The sequence below is a fragment of the Fringilla coelebs genome (genome assembly GCF_963513975.1).
Source record: "Fringilla coelebs genome assembly, chromosome: Z".
Classification (NCBI taxonomy): domain Eukaryota; kingdom Metazoa; phylum Chordata; class Aves; order Passeriformes; family Fringillidae; genus Fringilla; species Fringilla coelebs.
Genome location: NC_140031.1, coordinates 241,645 through 268,272, shown reverse-complemented (window position 1 = coordinate 268,272; position 26,628 = coordinate 241,645). Strand labels below are relative to the sequence as shown.

Here is a 26,628-nt window from a genome sequence, read left to right as displayed (position 1 = left end):
GTTCTTCCTGTGTTCAATAGCATTTCCAGTTAAATGAAATTAAAAAGACTGGCAGGCAGGAAGGCAATAGTGACCCTGCTTAGCTGTGGCAGGCTCCAGGCCCTTGCTGACATGTGGCAGCCATCAGCCAAGCCAGTCTTCACCTTTGCAATGCTCTAACTCTTTCCTCAGCTGGGAACCAGGGAGCTAAACTGATGTACTGTGCTGCACTGCAGTAAAAGAGCAGGACTGGGAAGAATAATAGGCTGATTTTGTCTAAGTGGAGGAGAACCACTCTGAATGAAAATCTATAGTTTTCAAGATTCTAATGTGCTGTAATAAATGATTGCACATTTCCAGAGGTTTCTATTACAGTTATTATCTCTAAAGCTGTTCTGCAAATTATTTATTCTGTTTATAAACATTTTATGGAAACACTGAAAATGCTAGACTACTGAGTGTCATCTTCAATTTTGTTAGGACAGCTTCAAGCAAATAGCACCCCAGCATCATTGCCCCCAGTAACTCCCACCCCATTCCTTCAGCTTCCTGCTGCCCAAATATTAACTCAGCAGAGCTTTTACTGGCAATCAGAAATGTGTTTAAGACTGAATGCATTGTACATTTATGCACTTCGTAAAAATAAAGCAGCACAACCTCCTAATGAAACTGTCACTTCAGAGTTAACTAGAGAGCGATATTCAGTCTGATTCCATCCACAGCAGAGTAGCCAAAGGCATGTAAAAGAAGGTTAGTAATATATCAATAATGCTTTTTAAATATTAGCTTTAAATCTGTGTCTTTCTCTCTCTGATGTTTATGTGCAATGTTACCTCAAAAATAGCCCTTATTATGAAATATTAGATAATTGTTGCACTCAAATCCTGGCCTGAAGGCCTCTTTCATTGCTTCCATTCAGGTGCTGGTTTTTATCCCCATTCAAGCAGTTCCCTGAATAACTACATTCCTTCCCAACCTGTCAAAATTTTTAGTAATTGTTAGCTGTCAAAAAGACTATGTTGAAAAACTAAACTTTTACCATAGAGAAAATAGAAATGAGCATAAGATAACCAAGTATGTCATATGGATCTAATAAATAGAGGAACTAATTTACAGTCTTATTTTCTTAAGAATGATAGGTGTGGGTTAAATGCTCTAAAATGATCCTTTCAGAATGATTGTTTAAAACTGTAATTAAGCAATTCATGTGCTATTCACAAAATCCATTGTCATGCAAGGTATATGAAAATACTAGTTTCAAACTTCTAATTTCTGCTTTTGTAGGACCAGAGTGAAAGATCTGTAACCCCTAGCCGATCCCAGGCTGGATTATGCAGAGGTATTCATAGGAGAGGTATTTGTATGTATATCCCCTTTGTACAGATCCTTAAGGTTCCAGCCCTTACTGGGAACTGTCTACTCAGACAGACAGATTCACATTTTCTGATCCTCTCCTGAGGATCCTGGATGAAGGGAGCCAGCTGTAGGGCAGGAAATTTTGTAGCCACCTTGGTGTGACTCTCTACCTGATCTTAAAAGTGCTGCCAAAAAAAGAAAGAAACATTACCAGCCCAGACAAGGGAGGGTTCCAACAAGCCTGTATAACTCCTGTCTGAAATTGGATCATCATGTGTGTCTGCCTTCCTTGGACTTGTGTGCAGGTGTGTTTCTGTGAAAAGGCAGATGTTTTCTAAGTAGGAATTACCAACTCCAACTTAGTCATTGATCATCCTCTTCTGTCAAGACAAGATGCTGTACAACAGATCATGCTGCACTTAATTACAGAAATAATTTTTCAGTGCTTTTTGGTTTGGCTGCCATTGCAGAAACTAATGCATCCAAAATTCTGTTTGGGTCTCTATCTCGAGTCTCCCCAAGGAATTTAGAACAAGTGTGGGGTCACAGCTAGCTACTCCACATAGTGCCCCCAGGTCCTGCTGAGCACCATCTTCCTCCTGCTTTTCTGACCACGGGCTTGATGCTTCTGCTCGCTGCCGCACAGCTACAGTGTGTGACTGCTCCAGCCCTTCTCAATTTCTTCCTTTACTTTTTCCTTCCACTTGACCAGCTGCAACATCGGCCCCACAGAATTCCCCAAACAGATGGCCATCAAATTGACATCAGATCATACCGCTCATTTTGTCATGACTTTCCTGAACCCTGTTAACGTGTCAGTGTCTGTGAGGTTCAAGTTTGGTCCTTCTTCTGTGCTCTTCACCACTCCCTGTATGTGGCTGAGCAGCTCCTAGTCAGCAGCTGAGGACATGGTTTGGTGATGGGAAGGGAAAGCAACCCCCTCATCCTGCTGCCTTTATTGATCCTGAAGCAGTCCTCTGATCTTCCATTTCTTTGGTTGAAGAAATTGTCTTCATCCACTGTCCTTGACACCAGTTTACAGCTGGAGACGTGTGTGTGTGTGTGTGTGTGTGTGTGTGTGTGTGTGTGTGGCTCATGGGGGCCACACTGCTTTGAAAGAGGTCCAGCTCTGACTTGTACAGTGTTGTTGAAGAGGGGGGTGTACATGAAGTATAGTACCAAAAATGGGTAAGTGATGTTTCTTTCCTACTTATCAGAAGGTTCAACACAGGCACCACGTATACTGAACTTTTTAAATTAAAGTCTTTCTCTTATTTTTTTTTAAAGCAAATGAAGAAACATCCTTGTCGGCAATGTGACAAATCTTTCAGTTCATCCCACAGTTTATGTCGGCACAATCGTATCAAGCACAAAGGCATTAGGAAGGTTTATACGTGCTCGTAAGTTCTGGTTTTATTTATTCAGAAATGGAATACAAAAACCATTGTTAGTTGAACATCGTTCCTTAACTGTGGAAAAGCCAGTGTCCCATTCTTTCAGATGCCCAGGACAGGCCAAATCTCTATCCTGCCTGCAGAAACGTGTCAGGCTCCTGAGAGTGCAGTGTGTAAAGTCTGAAATTTGGTTGAGCTGAGAGTTCACGGTTCCACTTTGGGGAACCTGGTTTTCAGGAGTATCTCAAATACAAAACCATTCTTCCAGTCTACAAAAGGCACTTGTTAAGCATGACACTTGAATGTCTGTGTGTATCTGTGTGTGTGTCTATCTGCAGGCACTGCCCAGATTCGAGACGTACTTTTACCAAGAGGTTGATGTTGGAAAAACATATTCAGTTGATGCATGGCATTAAAGACCCTGATGTGAAAGAAATGACTGAATCTACCAACATGGAAGAAAGGGAAGTAAAAGAAGACACTAAGGTAATCACTTAGAAGACTCATTCAGTCACTGAGAATGATTTTTTTTTGGCTATATATTCAGGATCTTTAAATAAATACAGGTACTTCAATGCCATAAATGCTCATCTTCTGGGAAGCAGAGCCCCAAAAGGATCGTTTATCAGAGTTGTTTTAGAATTTGCCAAGGGAAAGATTCTGACATTTGCAAGTCACAAATAGTTATTAAAAGAACTGCATATTTATGCTTACATGACACACCGTTTCTGTCTCTTTGTTAGGTTCCTAGTCCAAAGCGTAAATTGGAAGAACCTGTAATGGAGTTCAGACCTCCACGAGGTGCAATCACTCAGCCATTAAAGAAGCTGAAGATAAATGTTTTTAAAGTTCACAAGTGTGCAGTTTGTGGCTTCACAACAGAAAATCTTCTCCAGTTTCATGAACATATTCCTCAGCATAAATCTGATGGCTCTTCGTACCAATGCAGGGAATGTGGACTCTGCTACACATCTCATGTGTCCCTTTCCAGACACCTCTTCATTGTACATAAGCTGAAGGAGCCTCAGCCAGTATCAAAACAGAATGGGTCTGGGGAGGATAATCAGCAAGAAAACAAACCCAGCCATGAGGACGACTCTTCCAACAGTGCGGCATCAGACAGAAGATGCAAAGTGTGCGCAAAGACTTTTGAAACTGAAGCGGCCTTAAACACTCACATGAGAACACATGGCATGGCCTTCATCAAGTCCAAAAGAATGAGTTCAGCTGACAAGTGATCGGATTGTTTGGGATGCAGGAATCTCACTCCACATTGGAATACTAATGACATTTTTGCTACAGAAAGTTCAACATATAATAGTATTATCAGTACTGTTCAGGCTGTTGCAATATATTCTGCATAAAAGTGTCCCCTTCACCTCATTGTCTATACCCTCAGAACCATTGAAGCAGTATTTGAGTTGAAAAATGTTTGTATATATTTAAACTAATAATTTTTATACTCTTTGGTTATGTGTTTGTATCCGTATCTAGTGGGAAAAAATGGGTTTTTTTCTGGTTATTTTCTGTTCTTTTGTAGTAAGTTTCTTTAAAACAGAGTTCTGAATGCCAGGGCAGTTCCTTAGGTTCTCCTAAACTGTTTGGTTTTTAAATGTTCTGAAAGAAAGTTTAGATAATGGAAGTTTAGCATCAGGAGGAGGTGCTAGGAGGGGAGAGGAGAGAGGAAGCAAGCTAAGGGGAGATTTTAAATTCTTAAGAACTTGGACCTCCAAATGTCTAAGGAAGCCTTTAAACTTTTTCTTACAAAATATATTATAAAAAAAGACAAAACTACCACTGCATGTGGAAAATAAAGTGCTGGTTTTTAGGTGGCAACACCAGAACAGGTGCACACCTCCCAGAGTGGTGAACTACTTTTGAAGAGTATAAATGCACAACTCTGAGTATCATGAAGTGACTTTTTTAGGTTACCAGGTGCTTGTGATCAAAGCTCAAATTGTTACAAATGGGCTGGGCTGCTCTGGATTTAAGAAATAAGATGTAATTAGAGGAACAGGTTTATAATGATTATGTTTTTTGTCATGTAATTTATTAAACATAAAAATGAGTACACAGCATTATGTACTTTCCTTGCTGGTTATTGAAAGGAAATAGTTGACCCTTGCTACAGGGGTTGGGATTTTCCAGTTCCATATGATCATGCCAAACGTTCTTGGTGCTCAGTGTCACACACAGCCACAACTGGGAAGGAGCCAGCCCCAGCCAGGAGTGGGACTGGGGCTTGCAGCTTTAGCACAGGCCCTGCAGAGCTTGGCCAGACATTGCAAACTCCTGTCCAGCACCACTAGTTTTGCTTGCACAAGTACAAAAAGGTACCATACTGTCCCTTTCAGATAGAGTTCTCTGTGAGAGTATATTTTTAGTTTGTTTTTGCATTTTATACCTTGTATGTAACCCTACAAAAAAAATTTTGTACTTTTTTTTAAAACAAATTGTGTATATATAGATAGCTGCATGATAAACAGTAGTAATTGTTGGGTTCCTTAAAAGTCTTGCTGCTGTCAGATGTTACTATACACTATGTCCATTACAACTGTATTAAACACATTTCATATGTAAATAAATGTGGAGCATTTTGCCCCAGAAGACTTGTGAGATTCTGTTATTTATCATTAAATTCTAATGGTTTTAAAATTTGAAGTGTTTAAAAAAATATGGGTCATCTCAGCCACCTTTGTAAAACTTATCATTCTGGAAATTGTTTATCAGATACATTAGTTCTGCTCTCTCCATCCTCATTCCTAATTTGGCTCCTGGGTAGATGCTTGTTAGCCCATATCTATTACTAGAATATCAAGTGCTTGTGAGGTACTTCATCCTACAGTGGGCACAGCACCACTGCCACCACTGCCCTTCCCATTTAGTGGATACCTCTGAACACTTGTTTGTTGATGTGCACTGTCAACTGTACAACAAATGAGTTTTCACTATGCAGAATGGTGTTTTGTATACAGTGAACAGATAATAAAAATTCAATTTTCACAGCCATTACTATTACTTTTCTTTATTTTCCCTTTTCACTGTCTTACACCTGCAGGTAACCTGATGATGCAAATGGCATCATGGTGCCAGCATGTCACGCTGCCACTCATGTCCCCAGAGGAGCTCCTGCACAGCCAGGGAGCGCAGCCCAGCTGCTTGGCAGTGGGCTCTCTTCAGGTCTAACTGGCAGAACAATTTAACTCTCCTGCCAGTAATCTCTTGAAAGGTTTAAGGGACAAAGGGTCTTGAACTGCCCCATAAGCTCCAGCCACATTTCTGTGTCAGAGCTGACAGACCTCCTTAACAGGAGAACGATGTCCTGAAAAGCAGGAGGTGAACAAAAGGTTTTAAAGCAACATGAGATATGGTGAAAAGGCAAAAATATCAGTAGGCATGCCTAAAAGAATTATTTCCTGTTGTAAACTATAGAAAAAATGTTTAAACTTATTTTAGTCCAAGATCTGACATTTGAGTTGTTTGCTTTTAATTAACAATGTGACACTAATAGTCAGTGATGACAGAAATACTCCTCTTTTTTACCCCTTTCCCGTGAGGATTGAGTAATGGATTAAACCTCATAAAATCTCTCTGAGAGTTAGGAAAGGGATCATGTAGACTCCACCATTTTGCAGCCACTCCTGTGTTTGGAAACAAAGGTGCTTAACAGTACAACCTCAAATTGCAACAGAAACTAAGGCTATATATCTCCCCCTGCTGTGTGCCTTCCCATTCCATCCCTTCTGCTCTTCAAAGAAGCAGGGAGCGCAATGAGACCTCTGCCCAAATATCCAGCTGCAAACTGCCCAACCAGGAGTGCACCAATGCTCAGGTCCACCTGCCAACACAGCCACAGTAAAACTCTTTTTTCACCTGCTAATATTGGTTAGCACCTCACCTCAGGGCATGTGGGCAGTGACTACCATGTGCATCTGCCTCCCTTGTCCCTGGGGTGCCTGGACATGACACAGGGGTGCTGTGCCCTCCCTGCACAGTGCCCCCAGATACCTCTCTCAAGAGCTGTTGAACCCTGGCCTACTTGCCTGGAGGTACAGCCAGAGCCAGCTGTACTCAGGCCAGCCACAATCCCTGTAATTCTCTACACTCGTCTGGTGTTTGTATTTCTGAAAGGCATTTACAGATGCACAACTTGACCTGCCAAAGGTCTAAATGTTCTCAGTTCTTAACCTCTGTCTACCTGTGGGGAATTCAGTTTGGCAAGCCTATTTACTTTTAAAAGGATTTTTATACAACTCCGACCTTTTCATTCTGTTAATATTACCTTTCTCAGTACACTTAGCGTACACACATAGCTGCCAGGCCAATAACGGCACACAGAAGAACCTATCTTAGTTTAAAACCTTTCTCAAATATTAGGGCAGTTCAGTAGTCAATTATTTGTATTTGAATTTCAGATTATTACTCAAAGGTTATCTGCCCAGGCTCTGTGAAGGGTGACTAGGAGCAGGAATGGACTGACAAGAGAAGTAAGGACAGAACTGGTCACCCATGGAAGGCACAAGCGTTCCTGACCTACATCCCTGAGCTCTGTGTACAAAGTAGATTCTGCAGCCAGGAGTGGATGTGGATGCAGGAGCATGAAAGAAGGAGCTACTTCCTCGCTCATCCCTGGGCACTTCCCCACTTTGAAAAAAAAAAAGATTTGATTTGCTCTTCAACAGTGGCCATACAAAACCTGGTTTTGATGTTATTTCTTTCCTAGTTGGCAAAAAAGAGCTTTCCTCACTGAGGACCAAATGGCCCATTTGAGGGCATTGTAGTGACGCACTGAACTGGGAATGACCCAGATTCACCTGTAAAATTAACTGGAGGCACTACAGCTCTCTTCTCTGAGCCCCAGGATTCTATTTTGAAGGAAGAAATGTATTTGAAACTGTAATGTGACTATTAGCCAAATAAGCTGAGCATAGTACCCTTCTCAGACATGTCCCCTTATATGATTTGGTGAAAGACTTTATGCAGTTCATTTATTTTCTGTTCTCAAATTGTGCTACTTTGTATTCAATGGCTCTAATGTGATGGTGGGGATATGGATGCAGTGCATTACCAGCATTGCTCTCCCCGGGTCAGTCTAGCACTTGGCTAACAGTGCCATACCTCTGCGGCCAGACCAATATTGCAGGTCAAGCACAACAATATTTCCTGATTTAGTGATTGTTTCTGATTTTTTTTTTCCCTGTTCCATGGGAGAAGGGGAAGAAAAAGAGAACATTAGTCGCTAAATTCAATTGAGTGTTCAGATAGCTGGATCCTTCCCTCCCCTTATCCTTCTTCCCGTGCAAAAGAAATTATTTTCACAAATAAACTATTCCCTGAAACAAATCCACTCAGCTGAAATCCAATTAGCTCTGCAGACACCGGGTCACAGAGCAGACTCAAAATGTTGACTCATACCCTCAGAAAGTGACACTGGGGTTGCAAACTATGCCTGTGAGTGGGTCCTTGCCAGCTCCCAAGGCACATGACAAGGCTCAGGAGAGGAGTGACACAAGACAAAAGCCACACTGCTCCCAAGCAGTGGCTTCCAAAGTGGGGGTGTGAGTCCATGGGCATGCAGGAAGCAAATGTCTTACTACTGTTACAAAACTGCAATGAAACACAAGCATTAAAAGTATCCAGAAGAGGGGAGAGTTCTTTGCCTGTAACCAGTCCCCTGGAAAACAAAGAGCTGTCATTCAATATTATATATACAGGTAGTACTAATGCCTGGCTGTGTGCAAAGGTCTGGCAAATCTGCCAGAATGTCAAGAGCTACATTTTCTGTGTACTAAAAAACTAGCATGATTTTCTAGCTGCAGAGCTCCAGAAGATTTACTATACAAATATTTAAGTCAAACATCCAGTGCAGGGAAAGATTTCAAAATACATGTAACCTTTAATAATCGAAATCATGCAGATGGTAAAATAACAAAGCCACCAAGAGAGGTGTGGGTGATTCCCAGCATCTCTGGAAAACGAAGAAAAGCAACTTCCTAGTATGTTTCTCTTGCCTCACCACAAACAATGGAGGAGTCCAAGTGTTTTCTGAGCTATCACAACCAAGCACAATCAAACCAACAAAGAAACTGCAGTGTCAGAATTAAGTGTGGGTTCATGCCTCGGACAAAAGAAAGTCCTCTCTATGTGAGGAAAAACACAAGCAGCTTCGATTCTCCCAGGTCTCAACACAAAGCTGCCTTCTCAGTTTTCTAAATTCTTCATACACTGACTCTGCTTCTTCCCTCTGCTTGTTACAGAACTAGATTTTACCACCTCGACTTCCACTTTTAATTCTCCCAATCAGGAATGACTGCCAGGAATTGTTCTAATACTGAACTTTGTCATTTACGTTCTCTCAGCTGCTGCCATCTCCCTTTCCTGAGTGCCTTGTCTTTTGCCTCCAAAAATGATATCCCTGCTTCCCAATAGGCAAGAACAATTTTCTGCCTGTTTGATGAATAAAGCAATACCCAAAAATAACACTCAGAGATTATTCTTCTATGACAGCCATTTGTCTTTGTTCTGTGAGTGGCAGTACTGCAACTCTAGTCTAGGATGAAAATTCATCCATTTATACTCAGCCATTCCTTGTGTGACCAGGTAATAGAAAAGTCTCAAGTGTTAAGTGCAAATATATAAATAAATACAAAGTAAGGATTAAAATTATTGTACTTTAGGAGGAATTTGGTGTGCTCCACAGTGTTTTAGAACAAAAGCTGGTTTCTTGTGGGTTTTTTTTTTTCAAATTGATGCAGATATGGTACCCAGCATTAATATAATGAATTAATAGCTAAAGTGGAATGTACAGCTACAACCACAAGAAATGACAGAGATTTCCTTCCAATAGCAAAGCAAATTTAACAAAGATGTTTTTGTCAAATTGTTTTAGATTGCTATGAGTTAGTGGTCTGAACCCTAGTGTAAATTAATGGTATGTTGAATGAGGTTTTTAGACACTGAGGTTTGTTAGTCTCCCTTATGTTGATTGTACAGCCTGTATCAATTTTGTCCCAATCACCATTTTTAATCTCTGTTTTCTTGCGTTTTTTTACAAAAATAAAAGCATGAAGATTTGTACACAAAGGCAAAAAACTCTATCAAAAATAAACTGTCCAAATAGTATGGTGTGAAAAACCTACTCGGGGAATTGCAGAAAACCTTTTGCTGGGCAAGAGTCAATACAACATTTCAGTGGGCAGATCCCACTTGTACAGAAGACATAACTTTGTTACACACCTTTTTAATTAAACTCTTAATTGCACAAAGAAAATTCAGAATCTTTTCACCACCTTTGAGTCTGCTTTTGTATATTTTCCTTCTCTCTAAGTAATTACTTCTGAATATTACATCTGCTCAAAGGGGATAGATAGTAGCAGATGCTTTCCTCTGAGTATTTAAAGGATAGCAGAGAACTAACCTCAAATAATGTAACTTAGAGGGAGTCCTGCATAGTGAGTAAAAGAATACTGGTGTCACATAACTAAATGAGGAGAAGGATCTTGTCTAGATCATGCCTACCTGGTGTCCTTGGAGCTTTCTTTCCAATTTGCCATTTCTTTTCATTCCTGAGAGCATCACACCTTCCCCTGTGGTCTAATGTCAGTTCTGCCTCTCTTAGTCAGTCCTAGTATGTTTCCTCCGACTGTTTACCAACATTAAAGTCTTGATGTATTTCTAGCAAATTACAAAAACACTGCTCTGGTTCGATGGTTTGTTTCCATTTATCTTAGTAGCATTTCCATGTGTTCTCTGTTCACCCATTCTCAGTCTTCAGGGGCTAATTTTAAATTTGGTGAATGCCTGACCCGTTTTGGCCCATTTAATTCCCAGGAAATCAGGCTCTGGGCTGTGATTCGTATCTGTGTGGCAGCTTACTGCTTCAGGCTCACGCAACCATTCAGTGAAGAACTGGAAAGGGGTGTGAAGTCTGCCTGTGCTGCTGGGGGTCTGACCCACTGCCAGGCACACCGAGCAGCCCCGGCCCATCGCTGCGGGCCGCCAGGCCTGCGGAGGGCACAGAGGGGCTGCCGCACACGGCTCCGGTTTTTCTGAGCCTCTGTGCTCTTTGCTCGGGGCCGTGTCGCGGTGCCTGAGCAAACGCTGAGGTCACCGCCAGCTGCTGCCATGAAATGATTCCGCTCACAGCTGCCGGGGACGACGCCGCCGTGCCGCTCGTCCCCCTCGCACCCCTCCGCCGCCACGGCCCCTCACGCCGTTCCCGCGCTCTGCACAGCGCCCCCTGGCGGACGGCGCCGCCCGCCCCTCACAGCGCCCGCCCCCCACAGAGCGCGCGCGCCCCCCCCGGCTCCCCTTCCCGCCAATGAGCTGCGCACACGCAGCGGCGGCCCCGGGATGCCCGCGGCAGTCGCCTGACCCAAGGCTCTCAGCGCCCGGGAGAGTGGCGCAGCCGTCCCGATGTTTCTCGGGCGGGTGCGGCTCTTCCCGCCGAGCCGAGGGGTCTGAGCCTTCACCGACGGTCCCTCGGTACAGCCAGCTGCTCTGGCACCTCCAGTGGTGAGAAGCAAGGGGCCTCGCCGTCAGGACCTTTCGCCGCGATGCGTCTGGGAGTTATGGTTCACCTGGCCGCGGAGGCCCGCTCTGCGTCAGCAGGGCCGGAGAGGAAGGAGACTACAGATCCCAGAGAGCAGCGCGGGTCCCGCTGTCATCGCCGGCGCTGCCCTGTGCCGGCCCGGGAGCGGCGGGACCCGCGGCGGGGCCGCCATGGATCTGTTCGGGGACCTGCGGCGCATGAACAAGCGGCAGGTACCGAGGCTCTCAGCCCTCACCGGGAGCGGCGGAATGCAAACGCCAGTTTGCAGGGTCCTTCCCACCGCTGTCCCCCTGTGCTGCTGAGAAAAGGAACAAAAAATGAAGGAGTGTGGTTAAAGCGCATCCGCTGCTGGAAGGGCTGGCGGAGCAGGAGCATTTGGGGCCAGAAAGTCAAATCAGTGGTTTTATAGATAAGAAGTTTCAGTATGACAGTTGCAGGAAATGATCATTTGTCGTCCCTCGTCTCCTCCAGCCCCTCTTTCTAAACAATAGTCACTCTCAGAAAGGCAGCCTCTGCTGAGAGCCCGGTGTTCCGCGCGTCCCTCTGGGGCATTTCCGAGCTCGGGAGGGAGGGAGGCAGGGCCGTGCGACCCAGCCAGCTTTGATCGTTTGTCAGGTCGCTTCCCCGGTATAAGCCTTTCCCAGAGCGTTTGCGTCTGTCACTGACACTCAGGAGGGGATTAACCGAAGACTAGGGCACACAGAGGATTCCAGCTTTGAGCTGCAGCTTGGTGGATTCTGACATGGCAACCTATGCTACCAGACTTGTGTTGGAATAGGATTTTAGCATAAAAGCCTAGAATTTGTGGTGCACTTGAGTTAAAGTTCTGTGTTGTGCTTCTAAATACAATACAGGACCTTTAAAACCCAATTTTCTTGTTTCACACAGCTATATTACCAAGTCTTAAATTTTGCTATGATTGTGTCTTCTGCCCTAATGATCTGGAAAGGGCTGATCGTGGTGACTGGCAGTGAGAGCCCCATTGTTGTCGTGCTCAGGTGAGTCAATGGAAAGGCTTTCTTCTTCAAGTCCCGCTATTGTGCCTTTTGTCTCCTCCACCTTCCCCTTGAATACAGTTGGAATTTGAAACCTCACCTGTTTAAAGAAGGACTCAAACACTTTCTTCTAGCTGTGTTTGGGCTCCGGCAAAAGTCACACTGTCAGTAGCCAAGGCCCAGTTCCCACTGAGGTTTGTAGGAGCAGTAAATGTGTGAGACCTTTTAAAATCCAAGTTCCTTCACTTAGTGTGTAAAGTCCTGCAGATTGCTGTCTGGGGTTTGGGTTCTGTTAAAGGTCTGACCAGTGTTACTGAATGGGTGAAGCTGTAAATCTCTGTTAAAATTGTGGGTTTATCTGTAAGAATTAAATGTTCTTTGATTTCATGGTGTTTTTTTCATTTATGCCAACAAACTCTCTCTTTCTTGTTGTTTGTAGTGGCAGCATGGAGCCAGCTTTTCACAGGGGAGACCTGCTGTTCCTAACAAATTTCCATGATGACCCAATCAGAGCTGGTGAAATAGTTGTTTTTAAAGTTGAAGGCAGAGACATTCCAATAGTTCACAGAGTTATCAAAGTACATGAAAAGTAATGCAACTTGGTGTTTTTTTGTTTGTAAAGCTCCTTTCCTTCCCCATTGCTTTCAGTGTCAGTTTAATTGTGGTTTAGTGTGTGAGAAAGGCAAGTGAGGATAAGCAGTGAGGGAAAGCTCGGCTGTAGGATGTGATCCACTTCTGTCCCCAGTTCTGTGTCACACTTTGTGAGGGTCTGAGACCTTTCCTTCAGGGTTGGGGCAGGTGGAGCTGTGCCCAGGAGGAATCTTGGCAGCAGGAATGTGTGTGGGAGCAGAATCTGCTTCTATGCTGCTGGTTGTGCAGTTGGGCTTTTGGTTGGAAGAGCAAATTTTTCATGGAAGGTGGAGATTCAGAATCAGGGTGCAGCCTGACAGTGTGTGAGCTTTGCTAACTGAAGCTTTCCAAATTTAATTCAGGATAAAAGAAGAGACTCTCCTTATTCTTGTGTCTCTTGGCCACACTGCCCATGACAATTCTTGCTGAAAAGCAGCAGGGAGAGGGCTTGGTTTGGCCATGATTGCAGATGCCTACCCTGCTAAACAGTTCCTCCCAAAGCACAGCCCTGCTCCTAGTTCTGCACAGTGAAAAGCCAAGCTGGAGGTGGCAAGCCCTGACGTATTTGCTCCATGAACTGAAGGTGTTTATTTCTTAACATCTGTTCTTCCATGCTTTTTTAAAATTTCCAAGAATCGCCTATTTAATTTTTTTTATTACCTAATTTGTCTTTATGAGAACTCTTCATTTCTTGATATTAGTACTTGAACAAAATTCATTTGAACACTGTAAACTTTAGAACTTTATTTGAATTTGTGTTCTGTCAAAGATGCTGATAAACACACAGGGTTTTGCTGAGGAAGTTTAGTGCCTGGATGGACAATGTCCCTTTCGAGTCCATTGTGTAATTGCTTACATCAACTGACAATCTAGGAGTGTTGTAAAAAATGTTTCTTGCTAATATCTGTTGATAGATAAAGACAGTAAAGTCTGTAATGTTAATGATTTAATGGTGGTTGTTCAATAAGCAGGGCTGAAAGCAAACATTGTTATCTAATCTTGTAGCACTTTCCATCCTCATTTGCTTTGTAGATGTTAATTGAGATTTTTAGATTAAGTGCTATTTAGTTTATCACCTCATTGCCTTCTAGAGGAAATGGGAACATCAAATTTCTGACTAAAGGGGATAATAATGAAGTTGATGATAGAGGCTTGTACAAAGAAGGTCAGAACTGGTTAGAGAAGAAAGATGTTGTTGGAAGAGCGAGAGGGTAAGTAAAGCAAAATGTACTTTGTAATTAAAGAGAAAAATTAGCTCTTAAATCGGTTCTGCTGTTGATACAAACCAGATCTGATGTATTTTTTAAATTTCTTAAATAGAATTGTAGTTTAAAAGAAAACCTGGAAAAGTTGCTTCCTATAGTCCTCAGACTGATGTGGAGTGGGGGGGAAAAAGGGGCATTTAACAAATAGTTCACCTGAAAATACAGTATTAACCAGCTTCTCCTTGTAATTGCTGGGAATTTCTAGGAAATTTTTTTGGCATTCCACAGGAATTTTATGGGAGGCTTGGGCCTTTGACTTTGTCTCCTTCTCCTTCGGTTGAGCTGAAAATCTCTTCAGATTTTCTCAGATAACTTTGATTAAGGAAAACTAATGAATTTTACTCTCTATTCAGATCCGCATTAGGCATAAATTATGGGATTGCACTGAAATATTCCAGACTGAGTAACATTAAAATACTTCCATGTAATGTTTGAGGGTTAATTTTACATTCACCTGTTTTATCAATTACAGGTTTTTGCCCTATGTAGGAATGGTAACTATAATAATGAATGACTACCCAAAATTTAAGGTATGTACACTGACGTTTTGAATACTTGAATTGCTAAAATAACAAGTACACGCAACAACAACCTTGCCTCTAAGCTTACATGTTAATTAATTTGTGTCTGTGGTTTGGTACCTAACGTAGGATGAGCTGGGTTTCCTTACTTACTGCTGGGCAGTAGATTTTGTTGTTTGTAAGCAGTTGAAAACATGTCATTTATTAGAATGTTGTTAGTTAAGTGTATGCAGTTGTGATGCCTGGTTATGCTGAATTTGATCACTTTAAAATCTTCCTGCAATTTTGTAGGACCAAAGCTCTGTAATTGTGCAAAGTGTGATGTCTGAGAGGGCACCTTTTGAACAGTTTGTGCTTTCAGAGCTCACTGGGGAGGAATTGTAACGAGTCTGTGTTCTGTGTTTCTTTGCAGTATGCTCTCCTGGCAGTGATGGGAGCATATGTACTGCTCAAGAGGGAATCCTAAAAACAAGAACAAAGGGAAGTACACAGGGGGAAAAAATTAATATATTTCAGATGGTTTCATTTCTGTATACGGTTACAAAACTGTGTGAGCTTTTGTCTTGTCTAAATAAATGACACCTAATGAGTGAAGCTGTTGGCTGCTGGCTAATTACAAAATGATGTATTTACCACCTTCTGCAGACTGCTCTCAGCTAGCCTGGCACTGGTTTAGAGGACGGTCGTGCTGGAGCAGCCAAGGGCTCTCCTGCCACGCCACAGTGGGTTTGACTGACTGGTGCTGCATCTGAACCCACTTTTGCCCTCCTGTTTGTTTTGGGGGTTATTTTTAATCTGTCAGTGCCCTCTTTTCTCCTCGATACATGCTGTTTTGATCAGTGCTTGTGAAGACACAGAATCTCTGAACAGATAGTAAGTTCTAGGAGTTTAGTCAGACTTATGCCTAAGTTGGCTGGTTGTGGCTGCCAAAAATAGCCAGGAAGGGGAGTTCCACTCTGACTTGGTGCTGAGCAGTGGAGACTCAGAGCTTTTTCCTTGGATTTGAAACTTGCTTCTTCACGAGGTAAGGAAAAAAGCCCAGGTGGCCTGATTTTTAGAGGCCTGGTTTTTAGGGACTGTGTGTGTTGCTAGTGCTCAGGCTGTTGACAATCTGCCTTTTGTGTTCTAGCTCTTAAACTAACCTAACAAAAAGGTTTACTGGGGCTGTAATAACACTTGTAAATTACTGAATTAATAGCACAGTAGTACACTTCAGGGATATTGCCAAGATGGGGAGACCAGAACTCTTATTCCAGTTTGGAGAATGTATTATTCTCTCCTATCATATAACGCCTGAATAGTGTTAAACATAAAATTGATTTTTCATTTAAAAACTTACCTGATAACTGTCTTTTATGAAATTTGGTATTTTTCTCTTATCTTCAAATGTCAGTGTTGCACCTTCAACAAAGCAGAACTTGTTTTCCTTGCTGGGTTTGTTTTTGTAGCTTTGATAAGGAACAGCATGATGCTTTTTTCCTCTGGAGTCCTGTTTCTTCTGTAATCCCTTACCTCGGCAAAAATACTCTATTATACAATAATGACACCTTTTCTGCTGTAAAGCTCATGCTCAGCAGACAACTGCTGAATTTCTCCAAGCAATATTACTTCTTTTGTGTCCTACTAAGTGGTTTTCATGTCCAACTGTATTATAAAAATTACTTATTTTCTGTCAAATTATATAGAAATAAAATTGAGTATAATAAATGGCATGGCAGAATAATGTTGGGATCATTAATGCAGTCTTCTGGGAAGTGTATCATCCCAGTTAAGAAAAAATAATGTGTTTTTTGGAGGCAGTGTATGTGGAATAAGATTTTTTTCTTTCTCTTGGTGTTGCTGAAATCCAGATTTATGCTGTCCACCTACCCCAATGCGAGCACAGTCAGCTCCAACTTGGAGAGTGCAGTTCGACATTTTGCAGCTGGCCAATGTGACACTGGGATCTAGTCACAGGAGTGGCTCCGAGCCATGCCAGGGGGATCAGAGTGAATGTCAGGAAGCATTTCCATTCTGAGAGGGTGCTCAGACCTGGAACAGCCTCCCTCGGGAGAGGGTGGATGCCCCAGACTCAGTATTCCAGGAGCACTTGGACAGCACCCTTGAGCTTCTAGGCAGCCTGGAGGGGCTCAGGCTGTTGGGCCGGATGGTCCCTGTAGGCTGCTCTGGTCCACAGGCATGTCCGTAAATGCTTCCCATTTGAATTCTCCAGTTATTGAACCCCTCTGCCACAAAAACCATAAACCCAAACTTGTGGCTGCCACAGCAGCCTGGCACAAGTTAAATGTGCAGTGAGCGATCACTGTGCTTAAGCTTCAGCTGTCCGGGGCTTCCCAAAGTGCAGCACAAACAGTGTCAACTATCTGACACTGGGCCTTATTAAATAAATGTTATTATTTCATATTATTCAGCCCTGTAAAGTTGTGGAGCTCTTTTCTGAGAAATGTCTTCGGTTCTTCAGGGAACTGCTGCTGCACTGAGTCGATGTTGAGGTTGTTTGCAGAACACCTGCCCTGAGTGCAGGTTGGAAATGCTGGAGATTAGTCTATTCAGCATCTTCAACATTTACAGAGTATTCCTCAGTGATCATGCCTCTTATTACGCTGGAGGCAGGCTTCCACCAGTGTTTGTTCTGTACATATATCCTGGCTGTGTGTAACACCAGGATCCCTACAAAGAAAATGATGAATGGCACACCACTCTGATATTATCCCTTTTTATAGCCAGCAAATATGTGTTGCTGATAGAACAATGATGCTTGTCTAAAATGTAAAGGAAACAGATTAAAGTGTTATCATGGTAATAGCATTTAAAAACCATGAATGTTTTCCTGCCATGAAGCACAGCAACATTTTGCTTTGCCATGGGATATATGAAAAGGGGGAGGGTATTTTAAAACAGAGAGAGCTGTTCCTTGATATTTAAACACAAAATGATGCTATCAGGCTTCTTCTTAAGGAGAAATATTGTCTTGAGTGAGTTGAGTCACTCACAGTTCGTAACATCCTTTGGTTGTACCTGGTTCCTTTTCTGTTGTGGGGAGTCCACAATAATATTTCTCTATATAATCAAGTTACTATTTTCCTTAGAAGGGTAATCAAGTAAGAATTAGAATAAATCCTTACTAGCAAGTAAATAAATAATAAAGGCAATAATTATAATAGTACATATACAGCACATGAGAAAGGTTTATTTGTTTGCCTGGTATTTTCAGTACAAGAGATTTGGGACTGAATAAGAATTCGTGTTTGGTTGGTTTTGGTTTTGTTTTCTGAAAATGGACAATTTCCTGAATTTTTCAATTTCCTGCCTTGATTGCTCCAAACAATTAGAAGTTTCTCTGTATAGCAGTATTTTATTTGATCAGCTGTCACTCAGCACAGAGCACATGTCGGTAGCTGTACTGCGGGCTGCACAGTGCGACTTGAGGCGTGAGAATACTGTTGTGAATTAAGCAGGAATGCATAATTAATAACCAAAAGAAAAGAATGAATCACATTAATCAGTAAAAGAAGACTAAACAAACTGTGACTAAACAAGGGAACAATTTGGCTCAATACAGCAGGATACAGCATTTACTTCAAAAGGATTTGTACAGGAGTTTGCCTGGAAATTATGTTAATTCACATCCGTGTGAGTTTCCAGTAGGGATAGTTCAGTTCCAGTCATGTGGGGCTAGCTGGAGGAGCTGGCAAGTTCCTTACAGTCAGCTCTGCTCTCTATGTATCCCAGCTCCTGCCATACTTCTGTAAACAGCAGAATCATCACATTACACGTGCCTTCGTCCTGTCCCTGCTGTTCTCCTGAGTGACAAACAGCACATCGGGACTTCATATCCCATCATTGTTCACCCACCTTCACTCCAGTGAAACCAGTTTAAGCGTTCCACTTCAGGGCCTTTCCAGGGATGTACTGTCTCTATCTTTTCCCCGCACTGCCTCTTCAGGCTGGAATTCTTTTCACCCATTTATTGCAAAGTTGGCCAGTTCCAGGTGCCTTAAGGGCTTCAAAGTTTACAGCGTCCCTGTGCAGGGAAAACAGAAAGTCCTGTAAATGCGCATCCACTTTACTGTCACTTGTGACGGGAAATTTGGGTGAAACTGGAAATTAAAACAAGCTCTTTGCACCAGACTTTCTGTTGCAGCGAGGGTTTGCCCCTGGTACAGCCGAACCGAAGCCCGCACGGCGCGGTCCCGCGGGGTGGGGGTGACGCCGCCCCCTGCAGCTCCCGGGCGCTGCCGGCAGCTCCGCCCCGAGGTGCCCCGGGCCGCCCTCAGCGCCGACCCCCGGCGAACGGAGTAGGGGAGGACGAGCTTGTGGAACTCGCCCGTGTTGCGAAGGGAAGCGAGAGAGAGAGCGGCCCCCCCGCCCCGCCCGGGACAGCGCCCGGAGCCGGCACCGCCTCGGCTCCCCCCGCGGGCGGCGGCGGGGCGGGAGCGGCCCCGTGAGGAGGCGTCAGGCGCGGGGCTCCGCTCGCGCGGGCCCGGCTCCGGATAAATGGGGGGCGGCGGCGCTTCGGAGCCTTGGCGGAGCCGGAGCGGAGCGCGGCTCGGGCAGCACCGGCAGCACCCGAGCAGGGCAGGATGCGCGGCGGGCGGCCCGCGGCGCTGCCGCTGCTGGCGCTGGCGCTGCTGATGGCGCAGGGCGGAGCGGCGCCCCTGCAGCCCGGCGGGACCCCCGCGCTCACCAAGATCTACCCCCGCGGCAGCCACTGGGCTGTGGGTAAGTGCGGTTTAACTCCTACAAAGGCACTGGAACGCACAGTTCCCGCGTCCCGTGTCGAGGCAGGGTAAGTCTAAAACCTCAGCTTCTCCGTCCACTTTTATTCCAGCAATAAGTAAAAAATCTTACCAAGAGCCTCTCTCTATCTCCAGACAAAGCGCTTGGTAATCGCTGCCCCTTTCTCAGCCACGTTTTCTCTGACCATGTAACTTGTACAGGAGACAGAAGAAATTAATAGTACTGGGTGACACTGACAAAACTTTCACTCCCAGTAGTGCTACAACTCGACATTATCTACCTCCTTTCCTTTCCTTTCCTTTCCTTTCCTTTCCTTTCCTTTCCTTTCCTTTCCTTTCCTTTCCTTTCCTTTCCTTTCCTTTCCTTTCCTTTCCTTTCCTTTCCTTTCCTTTCCTTTCCTTTCCTTTCCTTTCCTTTCCTTTCCTTTCCTTTCCTTTCCTTTCCTTTCCTTCCCTTCCCTTCCCTTCCCTTCCCTTCCCTTCCCTTCCCTTCCCTTCCCTTCCCTTCCCTTCCCTTCCCTTCCCTTCCCTTCCCTTCCCTTCCCTTCCCTTCCCTTCCCTTCCCTTCCCTTCCCTTCCCTTCCCTTCCCTTCCCTTCCCTTCCCTTCCCTTCCCTTCCCTTCCCTTCCCTTCCCTTCCCTTCCCTTCCCTTCCCTTCCCTTCCCTTCCCTTCCCTTCCCTTCCCTTCCCTTCCCTTCCCTTCCCTTCCCTTCCCTTCCCTTCCCTTCCCTTCCCTTCCCTTCCCTCAGTCAATAGCAGTCCCACTGATGTTTGAACAATCAAATTTTTACCCGTTTTGGTTAATTTTGTACTACTTTAATTGTTGTTACAGGACATTTAATGGGGAAAAAAAGCACTGGAGATTTTCCTTATGGTTTTGAAGAAGAAAACAAAACACCATTTTCAGCATTACCTGACAATATCAAGCAGCTGGAAGAGTATCTGCAGTGGGAAGAAATCTCAAAATATTTGCTAAGGCTGCTGGAAAGGAATGAAAATAAAAGTGGTCACTTTTCAAAAGGAGGGCTCCCCTGGTATACTAGGAACACCTGGGAGACAGATGACAATAGCAGCTGGAAACATGTAAGTAAGATAAAGCCTGTAAAGATGCTCCATGTGTTCAGTTTTTGGTTTACAGTATCTTATCAGCTTCCTCTAACTGGTGGATTGTTCAGAAAAGCAGCAGAAAGGCATCTCATGTATTAGACATTCAGTACTGTAAGACTCTTGATTGCAGATTGTCACTCACCGATTGTATTTTTGGTGACTTCATTTGCTAGTGGGCATAAACACGACATGCATTCAGCAGATCTCAGTGCCTGGGTTCCCTTCAAGCTGCTTGGTTGGGTTTTTCTTCCCTTTCCCTTTCCCTATCCCTTTCCCTTTCCCTTCCCTTCCCTTCGGTGATCACATCAGCAGTACATTGCCCAGCAAAGCCAAGCTGGTGTGAAAAACAAGTGTGAGGACAGGAGGAACCACATGACACTGACAGCCCCCCATTCAAGATGTTCTGCCTTGGGCTAAGTAAAGCCACAGGGCTGCAGAATTTTTTCTGGTCCCAGTTTTGTCCCTGTTTCCTTTGCCTTTTCTCCAGCCCATGGGGCTGGCTATTGCTGTGGTCATTCCTGGGTTTGCTAAAGGAGTCTGGGGCTATTGATAAACTGCCCCTCCTCATCCCTCAAGCTGATGTTCTTCCTAGTGCTGTTGCACAAGACAGCAAGGTTTTGGAACAGATTAATCCCTATTATTTTCGGAAATCCTATAAAATACACTGGGAAGGATAACAGTGAGGTTTTACAGAAAGTAGTTGGAGTCTAATGTAAATCACAGGATCCGCAAGAAAATTCCTTTCCTTATAATACCTCAGACACAGTCATGGTGATAAAGCTTCAGAATTCTTTTGGGTGACAATTAAATAGAATGAAGAGATAATTACGCCCTCTTTAAGACATCAATGCAAAGAATTTTTCCTTCCCGTATTCTACTGCAATATGATGTCATTAATATTCCTGGGCTAACTTCAGCCTGGTTTCCCTCTTGAAATCCTGGTGCAATCAAGGCAGTGAATACTTGGGCTTTTATTTCAGTGTGGGCAAAAATTCACCCTTTAAATTAAGCTATGATTTAAGTCTCTCACACCAGTGATATGAATGCTGCCCATAGGTTTCTTTTTGGCTGTAGCTTTGTGATAGTGATGCATCATAGCAACTGATTATTAATACTATCTAAAAGAGAAGCTATTTATTCCATCTTCAGTTCTGCAGTGTGCAGCTTTGTAATCAAATTAAATGAACAAATTCCATTATTTAATGTAAAGAGGGAAATGTTCTGACTTTTAAAAGTATCTGTCAATAAATCCTACTTAGGAGGGCTGGAAGTTGCCTCCGGTCAGTTGAATCATACCCATATGTGTGTACTTTCACCATAAATTAACATCCGCATTTCTGTGGCCAGACATTGAACATCCTATTGGAGTAATGAGGTTATTGCCTTAAGCATCCAGATTTCTGCAAGGACTAGTAAAAAAAGCTCATGTTTTTCCTGTGACTAAGATAGAGGACAACTTGCAGAACCTCATTTGGCCATAGAACCTTTGATGCCCATCATTCAACAGTTTATTTGTCTCCACCCAGAAGTAAAATCTAATGAAAGGAGCTGTAGCTGTACTTTCCTGCTGTTGGACACAAACATCTGATGATGGCACTGCGCATCCAGAAAATTTGTCCTTGGTATTAAATACTTTTCCAGGCACATTTCATATGAGTTTGGAACAGAAACTTTTTCTCGGCAGAACCAGACGCCAGATTTGCAGTGGGTTACTGTTCCCTGTGCAGTGGCCTGTTGGACTGAGACACTAAATGTGACCAAAAGAAGGTAAATAATGAACACTGCTGCCAGCTTCTGGAATGGCTGTCCCAGGAGGACATGCCCACCGAGGGCTGCAATTCCTGTGCACTGACAGAGATGCCAACCACGAGGAGCCTGCCTGCAGCCCTGTGCTCCACCCGCTGCACGTGGCAAAGACTGGCTGTGCTGGGAACAAACAGACTCCAAGAACTTTGTTTGGATGCTTTCAAATTTAGCTGATTTAATTTAAAACTTGAATTTTAAATTTAAGATCAGGAAGCCCCAAAGCTAGAAGTAAACACTGATAAGTACTTCAGGTAACTCAACTCAGGGTCTCTCTTATTAGCCCAGATCATCCAGTGCATCACCACTGATGCTCACACTGGGCTGCACATTTCTTAAGAATGAAAGAATTCTTTCTAAAGGACTCACTCAGAGGAGGGAAATAGCTGTAACCCACAAATAGTCAAAAAATGGAAGACGTGAGCCCAATACTTCTTGGGGTTTGGCTTATGGTGGTGCACCTGTGTTATTTTATTTTCAGTAAATGCCTTGCCTGCTCTTTATTCTGTGAATAAGTTACAGTTAATTTAGTAGTTAAAGGGGATACAAGTCTCTCCTGCAAGTTGGACTAAGTGCAAAAGTAAGTTGGAAAATAAACTTTAAATTGTTTCTATTAGTTGGCTTTTTCACACTAATGAGACAGGATATAAATGAGATGGCACACAGAATTATTTGGGAGAATGACTTTCCTCCTACTTTGGCAGTTGGTTATTACACTAACCAAGACAAATGGGGTCTGTTTCAGAAAGATTATTAGGAATATGTTTGTTATGTGAATGCACAGAGCAGTTATCTATTAGGTTTATTAACTTATAGAAGGTTTATTATCTTAGTGAATTACTTTTTCCAGGACTGGTCTATAAATAATATATTTTTCTTTTTATTAGATGATGGACTATCTGCTTCAAGTTGTGAATATGAAAGAGAGCACTCCAAGCTGAAAGAAGATCACTAAATCATGAAGAAATTGAATACTTTCTGTAAGAGACTATATTTCACAAGCACTTGATTGTATCAGATAATCAACACAGTCACTTTTCTGTACACAAGAATTCCTTTGTGTAAAGTACTTAAATACACATATTCTTGTATGGTTCAGCAAGGACTAAATTCTCTACTTCATTTTCAAGGTTGCATTTTCTCATTTTAATGGCTTTGATATATATATATATATATACAAAATTGTCATGGAAGGGTCTTCCAATTAATTATATGTCTTACCTATCGAATCATTTCATCTCTTAGTTTGAAACTACATGACATTGCAACATTCGCAATAAATAGTACCAAGAAAAAGGCGGAGTTTATGCTTTTATTTGAGTTAAGCAGTGAAATTCGCTGTGTAAAAGCCAGCAGCAAAGGCCATCGCCTTCCCCGGGACAGCGCGTGTTGTACTTCCAGCTGCTCAGCCAGGAGCCCTCGTGCCCCGTGTGTGCCCGGGAGATGGCGCTGTCCCCGCGGCCCGGCCCGCTGGGGCAGCTCCGCCGTGCCCGGGGACGGAGCCCGGCCCGGGACGGGCCCGACCGCCTGCTCCCGCCGCGGCCGGCAGGGGGCGGCCTCGGCACGGCCGTGAGGGGAGAGCTCCGGGGACCCCGGGACCCGCTGAGCCCCCGCTGTGAAGGGAGAGCTCCGGGGACCCCGGGACCCGCTGAGCCCCCGCCGTGAGGGGAGAGCTCCGGGGACCGCGGGACCCGCTGAGCCCCGGCCGTGAGGGGAGAGCTCCGGGGACCCCGGGACCGGGTGAGCCCCGGCCGTGAGGGGAGAGCTCCGGGGACCCCGGGACCAGGTGGGCCCCGGCCGTGAGGGGAGAGCTCCGGGGACCCCGGGACTCGCTGAGCCCTGGCCGTGAGGGGAGAGCTCCGGGGACCCCGGGACCCACTGAGCCCCGGCCGTGAGGGGAGAGCTCTGGGGACCCCGGGACCGGGTGAGCCTCAGCCGTGAGGGGAGAGCTCCGGGGACCCCGGGACCGGGTGAGCCCCGACCGTGAGGGGAGAGCTCCGGGAACCCCGGGACCTGCTGAGCCCCGGCCGTGAGGGGAGAGCTCCGGGGACCCCGGGACTCGCTGAGCCCCGGCCGTGAGGGGAGAGCTCCGGGGACCCCGGGACCGGGTGAGCCCCGGCCGTGAGGGGAGAGCTCCGGGGACCCCGGGACTCGCTGAGCCCCCGCCGTGAGGGGAGAGCTCCGGGGACCCCGGCACCGGGTGAGCCCTGGGACCGGCCGAGCCCCGGCCGTGAGGGGAGCGCTCCGGTGAGCCTGGCACCGGGTGAGCCTGGCATCGGGTGAGTCCCGGGACCGGCGAGCCCCAGCCGTGAGGGGAGCGCTCCGGTGAGCCCGGGACCCGCTGAGCCCCGGCCTTGCAGGGTGTCCCGGTGCGCTCCGGTGCCAATTGAGCCCCGTGGCTGTGGCTGTTTGCCGTATCTCAGTCACACCACAGTGCCCGGCTCCGCAATCCCAATCTTGATGGGGCAGAAGTGTCATATGGCACAGGGATGACTGCCGAATGTCAGCCAGTTTTGACATAATGCCTTGGCAGAACACAGAGATGCTCAGAGAGGAGACACAGTATTTGGAAATGTCAGCGTCCTGGTCTAACGAGCTTTTGGTTTCACGCTTTTTTTTTTTTTTTTTTGCTTGGTTTAGTTTTTTGTTTGTTTCTGTTGTTGTTGTTTGGGGTTTGTTTGTTTGTTTGGGGGTTTGGGGTTTTTTGTTTGTTTGAGGTTTTTGTTTCATTGTTTGTTTGGGGTTTTTTGTTTTTGTTTTGTTCCACTATTTTCTCCAATGCTAGCATTTTGTGGGTGGGTACACTGTGGCTGACAAACTACTGAAGGAAGTCCCAAGGTTCATAGCAGCGACAAGGAGGACGGCTGACTGCCTAGAAGGGAGAAGCTGAAACACTGTAGCTGAAGGGAGCCCACTTGAATTAATGCCCGTTCATAGTGTGTCCCCGGAGATGAGGAAAGATGTAACCAGGAGCGTTGAGCAGCTACTTGAGATGTTGCAATAGTTAGAAACTGAACGTCCATAATTGAAATGCCTGTCAGATGTAGTCAGGGCAGATGGAAACAAGATCGTTCAACTTTCTGTGCAGAGAGGGGGAACAGTATTGCCCTCGACCCCAGCAGCTAGTAACAGAAATTCAAACTACGGCTGAGCAACGTGTGTTTTCATGTCACAGGGGCTGTGAACTACCATGGCAGTAGCACACACAACCTCCAGCCTGCTGCTCCGGAGGGAATGACAGCTTCGGAGCCATCCAGCAGGGTCTGAGGGTCCCTCCTGCACACAGAGACAGTCCTGCTCCACTGAGAAGCCAATGAACTGAACCTCAAGTCAAAATTAAAGAGCTCAGGTATCTGCTAGTTTTCTTGAATATTGACAGGATTTTGAGCAGGGCTACAGAGAAGGAGGGGAGACCAGAATACACTCTTGAGACCAAATTCCATCATGGCATTTTCCTCATAATTACTCATTCTCTGGCAGTCTTTTTTCTGTATTATTCTTCCTTATAACTTCAGGTGTTGAAAAGAAGTCAAGTATGTACACTAAAAATACTATGTTGCTAATACAGTTTAAGCAAAAGAAGAAACAGACCACTCAGAAGGCCACGCTAATAGCCTTAGCAAAGTTAGAGTAAAGAAGTGGTTAAGGATCTAGATGATTTAATCCAGTTTTAAGAAAAGGTTTTACAGTGAGCAATTAGATGCTGTTTAAGGAATTAATCGCTAATGGGTCATTAACTCTGACTGGTATTGTACAGTTAACAAGCCAAGGCAGGATTATTAGACTCAGCACCCAATTAAGGAGGAGAAGATATTTACAACAAAATGAACAAATGGGCTTTTAAAATGGAATGGGACAATTTGAAAGAAAGTGTAGGAACACAGAAAACTAGACAGGCTAGAAGAAAGATGTGTTTACATATGCCTTTCTTTATTTGCCCACTTCTGTGTAGCTGGGAAAATATTCGTTTTTAGCAATAAACTCACAGCTTTTCTTGAAGGACATGACTGCACAAAGTCGATCCACTTACACGGTTCACCTGTACCAGGTGTAAGAAAGACTTGTTTAATATGCCAATAAAAGAACAACTACTATATCTTGCCATAATCTTTATTTGTTTGCAGGTGCTGGATCAGGACCTTATTAAAAGTGAGCAGGTATCTTCAGCTGCTACTTCTGCTGCCCTGTCATTGTGGTTTTATCTACTGCCAGTCTTTGACTACCTCAAGTAACCAAGCATCAGTGCTGGTGACAGCTGATCAGGAATTAGAGGGCTTCTTTCCAACGG

At 44.5% G+C, this 26,628-nt stretch overlaps 3 protein-coding genes and 1 long non-coding RNA gene across 9 annotated transcripts in view; all 4 read left to right on the top strand.

Moving 5' to 3' along the window:
* The window catches only part of ZNF532 (zinc finger protein 532), a 34,480-nt gene extending 28,864 nt beyond the window's left edge, over window positions 1-5,616 (top strand). For all 6 annotated transcript variants that reach the window (XM_084225233.1, XM_084225231.1, XM_084225232.1 and 3 more), the window contains 3 exons: window positions 2,623-2,735; window positions 3,068-3,215; window positions 3,473-5,616. In XM_084225233.1, coding sequence (XP_084081359.1) covers window positions 2,623-2,735; window positions 3,068-3,215; window positions 3,473-3,967 — 756 coding nt within the window. In that variant the 3' untranslated portion in view covers window positions 3,968-5,616. The remainder of the gene's footprint in view (window positions 1-2,622; window positions 2,736-3,067; window positions 3,216-3,472) is intronic.
* A 5,786-nt stretch (window positions 5,617-11,402) lies between these two features.
* On the top strand, window positions 11,403-16,324 carry SEC11C (SEC11 homolog C, signal peptidase complex subunit). Its single transcript, XM_084224969.1, has 6 exons — window positions 11,403-11,492; window positions 12,169-12,278; window positions 12,715-12,864; window positions 13,997-14,116; window positions 14,643-14,700; window positions 15,104-16,324. The coding sequence occupies exons 1-6, from the start codon at window positions 11,451-11,453 to the stop codon at window positions 15,155-15,157; spliced, it is 534 nt and encodes a 177-aa protein (XP_084081095.1). The 5' UTR covers window positions 11,403-11,450; the 3' UTR covers window positions 15,158-16,324.
* A 2,626-nt stretch (window positions 16,325-18,950) lies between these two features.
* On the top strand, window positions 18,951-23,625 carry GRP (gastrin releasing peptide). The gene is made up of 3 exons (XM_084225143.1): window positions 18,951-19,413; window positions 20,263-20,513; window positions 23,228-23,625. The coding sequence occupies exons 1-3, from the start codon at window positions 19,275-19,277 to the stop codon at window positions 23,279-23,281; spliced, it is 444 nt and encodes a 147-aa protein (XP_084081269.1). The 5' UTR covers window positions 18,951-19,274; the 3' UTR covers window positions 23,282-23,625.
* Window positions 23,626-23,938: 313 nt separating this feature from the next.
* Window positions 23,939-26,628, top strand: LOC311165113. The gene is made up of 3 exons (XR_014616901.1): window positions 23,939-24,126; window positions 25,516-25,689; window positions 26,465-26,628. It is a non-coding gene; the product is annotated as an uncharacterized lncRNA (long non-coding RNA).